Here is a 4,321-nt window from a genome sequence, read left to right on the forward strand (position 1 = left end):
TTCTAGGGCTTCCTAAAAGTCCATTTGGCTAGCCTAGGCAGGGAACTTGGCATCTATGATACATAATATTAGGGCAAACACAAAGCCCTGCCTTCCCTAACAGTCCCCTCAAAATGTTATTTTCTCTTCCAACAGACCTGATATTTCTACCTTAAGGGCTTTTAATATGTCAACAATTTTTAAAATTTCTAGAGCACTTTATGTTTTAAAAACATTTTCACAGTTGTATTCCCTGAGACCCCCACAATACTTCTCTGTTTGGAAGACAGGGCAGGAATCATTTACATTTTATAGATTTTAGAATTGGCGAGGTTAACTGACAAAAGCACACAGTAAATAACAGAACTGGGAATGGAACCAAGTTCTTTTGATTATATATATATATATATATATTTTTTTTTTAATTTTTCTCCACAACTCTCTCCCTCTTTTGTTTTCTCCTCTTTTCTCTAAAATATACTAGAGTGTAGTTGGTGAAGTGGGAAGAGGAAAGGGGACAAGAAAGGTCAAAGCATAGGGTAATAGAGAAGAGAGGGAAGATTCATTTATTCTCATTTTACCTTGATATTCCAGCTTAAATCCTGGACGATTCTGAGAGTGGTCACTGTGAAAATAGACTGTTGTTTCATGGGATGTTGAGAGCAGAGAGCCTGGCAAATCATTCCCACTGAACTTTCCTATCACATGGCTAGTTTCATAAGGACCATTCCGAATTTCAATGAAGTCATGGTTGGGCTCAGTGGAGAAGTTCAAGAATTGTATATGTGCTCCTAAGAAAAGGAATTATCATTAGTAGATAAGTTCATAGGCTCTTTAGTTGTTGTTTAAAATCCTACTCCAACCCACCTAAATTCTGTTACCTTTTCCTGAAAAACCAATTTCATGAACCAAAGTATCATACCAATTCATTTCTAGTCCAGGTATTTTCATACTCAAGTATCTTGACACTTTGAATTCAAATCTATGTTCTAGGTCTTTTGTCTTTTGTCTGGGCATTTTTCCTTTCCCATATGATGCCAATACAATATTATATTTGTCTGTGATAACCATTGCAACTTTCAGTGATGATATGATTCAATGGTAGTAGGCAATAGGGACCCATGGTTCTCAAACATGCCAGCTATCATTTCAGGCAAGTGATGTCTAACTCTGAAGGTATCATTTATTCATGTAGAACCAGGTTCACATGCCATGGCCTAGAAGCTCCTATATACTAGTACTGTATGTGTAAATATATACACATGCAAACACACACACACACACACACACATACTACTATTTGAATTAGTCACATATTCCCTCAAGATATTTCCAAAAGCCCTGAGAAACTGATACACGAAATCGAATGCTCCACAACTGGATATAGAATCTGTACCTTAGCAAATATTCTTGTGGATATTACCCAATATACTGATTGTTTTATACTAACATAGAGAAGTAACAGTCTCTAAGCTTCTATATATACTCTTTGCTTTTATATACTTAACTCTGGTTTCATTAATCAAGTACAGAATCCAGTACAAATTTCAAACTATTTCTACACCAGTATATGAATATTACCATCAGCTAAGCAATGTGAAGCTTCTCTTATATACATGAAGTGATAATTTGTAGAAGCATTGTAGAAGCACAAGACCTCTTCAGTTCAGTATAATGCTGTAATATACAAAACTTTTATAAGGAGGTAGTGTTCAATCTATTCAAGACAATTCAACAAATATTTATTAAGTATTGGCTACACAAAGAGAGTGGATAGAAAGGAAGACAAGGGCAAATGATGTAACTCTAAGCAATTATAGAGTAATTTTAAATACTTTTTTGATACCTTTTACTTTTAAATCAATTCATTCCCAATATGATTCCCCTACCCCAACTAAATTCTTCCTTATAACATAGAACACAGCTATTTATATAATATTCTGTATATGTAGCTCTTAAGTGTGTTCATCATTTGTTCTATGGAGCTAAGATGGGTCTTCACAATTTCATGTTCAATCTCCTTTTAGTGTTGTTTTGTTTATATTACTGCAGTTTCATGCACAAATTATGCTCAGTTTTCTCTGAATCAGTCTATATGGGGTTGTTCAATGCTTCTCTGCATTCCTTTTTCACAGTTTATTGAAGCACAATATTATTCTATGACATTCATTTGCCATATTTTGTTTTAGTCTTTTGTTAACCAAAAAAAGTGCTACTGTGATTTTTTTTGGTGCATATGAAGCTTTTCTTTCTGTCTTTCATCTCTTTGAGATGCATTCCCAGTAGTGATATTATTGTACTAAGTATAAATGATTTAGTTACTTTTGCCCCATAATTCCAAACTATTTTCCATACTGGTTAGACCAATGTACAGTTCTGACATTTTAAATACTTTTTTGATACCTTTTACTTTTAAATCAATCCATTCCCAATATGATGTATATAACATTCTGTATTATGCTTTATTATGTCTTACTTCTCATAGTCCTCACAACACTGACAATTTCCATCTTTTTACTATCTTAAACTGAGAATTTTGCAATGGTCCATATTGTTTGCATTTATGGTGAGTCCTTCTAGAGAAGGGGATTCAAGGAATACATTTTCATTCTCCAGTTTATCAAAGACAGTGAATCACAAAAAATCACATAAAATCACAAAATTTAGGGACAGAGGCCATCTATCTCCAAAAAGAATGTATATTTTGACAGAGAAGTAGCAATAAAAGCCTCTGATTGAGGACCACCACTACATTCTGAAACAGCCAATTCTACTTGTGAATAGCTGTAATTGTTAGAAACTCTTCTTCTACTCACAACAAAATTAATTTGTCCTTTTTGCAACTACCACACTCCAGTTGGTTAGTCCTTCTTAATTTGATTAGAAAAGTCCAATCTCTTTTTCCTTAGGGTAGCTCTTCAAATACTTAAAAATAACCATCATGCCTTTTTCCTTTTCCTTATTCCTTCTCAGTCTTCTTTACACTTATTATACTGGTTGCATTCCTGGGTAAATAATACAGCAAATCAATGTCCTAACTAAATAGTAGTCAACCAAACTGAAAATACTCTAGATGTGATAGTGCAAAAGTATTATTTTCTTCCTTATGTATTTAATAAAGCCTAAATGGAAAAGTTTGGGAAAAGACCTATAAAGGAACACCATTAGCTAATTAGGGGTAGCAGGGAAAAAATATCTTTTGAAACTTTGTGACCAGATAAGGGGATAGAAAGGATGACAGAAGATAAAATGGCCAATTTTGGTTATATACAATTGAAAAACTTTTGCACAAAAATGATGAAGTTAAAACTAGAAGGAAAAAATTAACTGGGAAAAAACTTGCATCAAGTTTCTCTGATAAAAGTGTCATAATTAGGGTACATAAAGACATATTTAAAGACAATGAAATGGAAGTCATTTCCTAATAGATAGGGAAGGAAGGAAATATTAAGTTCTTTTGTGTGTGGGAGACACTAGGCTAAGTACTTTACAAATGTATCATTAGATCCTCACAAAAACCCTAGGAGATAGGTGTTATTATCACCCTCATTTCACAGTTAAGGGAATTGAGGCAAAAAGATTTTAAGTGACTTGCCCCCAGGATCACAGAGATATTAAGTGCCTGAGGTTGGATCTGACCTAAAACCTTCCTATCTCTAGAGCCTATCTATCATATTACCTAGTTGCCTCTTATTAAATGATCAAATAATTTGGACAGGCAGTTTTTAAACAAAGAAATCCAAACTATCAAGGGCCATATGAAGAAAATCTCCTAATCACTAAAAATTAGACAAATGCATATTAAGATAATTCTGAGTTTCTACCTCAGACTCCCTTATATTGGTATAGATTTTCTTTTAATAAAAAAAATGACAAATGTTAAAGGGGTTTCAGGAAGATAAGTATACTGACGCCCTGTTAGTGGAAGTGTAAAATAGTCCAACCATTCTGGAAATAACCCAAACTATGCCCCCAAAGTAACAATACTACTATTAAGCCTATATTCCAATAAGAAAATGACATATATGTACAGAAATATTAAAACAGTTATTTCTGTTGTGGCAAAGAACTGGAAATAAAGTGAGTTTCCATCAATTGGGAAAATGACTAGAAAAAAAAAACTATGATATATAAATATATGAGAAATTACAATAGGGAAAATTTCAGAGTGTAAAGATTAAATTAACTCTCCCCTGCCCATTTTTAGATTTAATCACCAAAAGTGTAGGGGAGGTCTGTGACCCTGATGTGCAATATTGGGTGACGAATCAGAATTGACTGACTGCCCCCTGGGTAGTCCTAAGCAAAGCTTTAGCTGTAATTGGTACACGTCAAAGTGGAG

General features: G+C 33.7%; 1 protein-coding gene across 7 annotated transcripts in view; it reads right to left on the reverse strand.

Moving 5' to 3' along the window:
• Positions 1 to 4,321, reverse strand: part of CSMD2 (CUB and Sushi multiple domains 2) — a 1,065,508-nt gene that overhangs the window by 129,358 nt on the left and 931,829 nt on the right. For all 7 annotated transcript variants that reach the window (XM_056795117.1, XM_056795119.1, XM_056795118.1 and 4 more), the window contains one exon: positions 561 to 770. In XM_056795117.1, the coding sequence (XP_056651095.1) occupies positions 561 to 770 (210 nt within the window). The remainder of the gene's footprint in view (positions 1 to 560; positions 771 to 4,321) is intronic.

Source organism: Monodelphis domestica, chromosome 4 (genome assembly GCF_027887165.1).
Source record: "Monodelphis domestica isolate mMonDom1 chromosome 4, mMonDom1.pri, whole genome shotgun sequence".
Lineage (NCBI taxonomy): Eukaryota > Metazoa > Chordata > Mammalia > Didelphimorphia > Didelphidae > Monodelphis > Monodelphis domestica.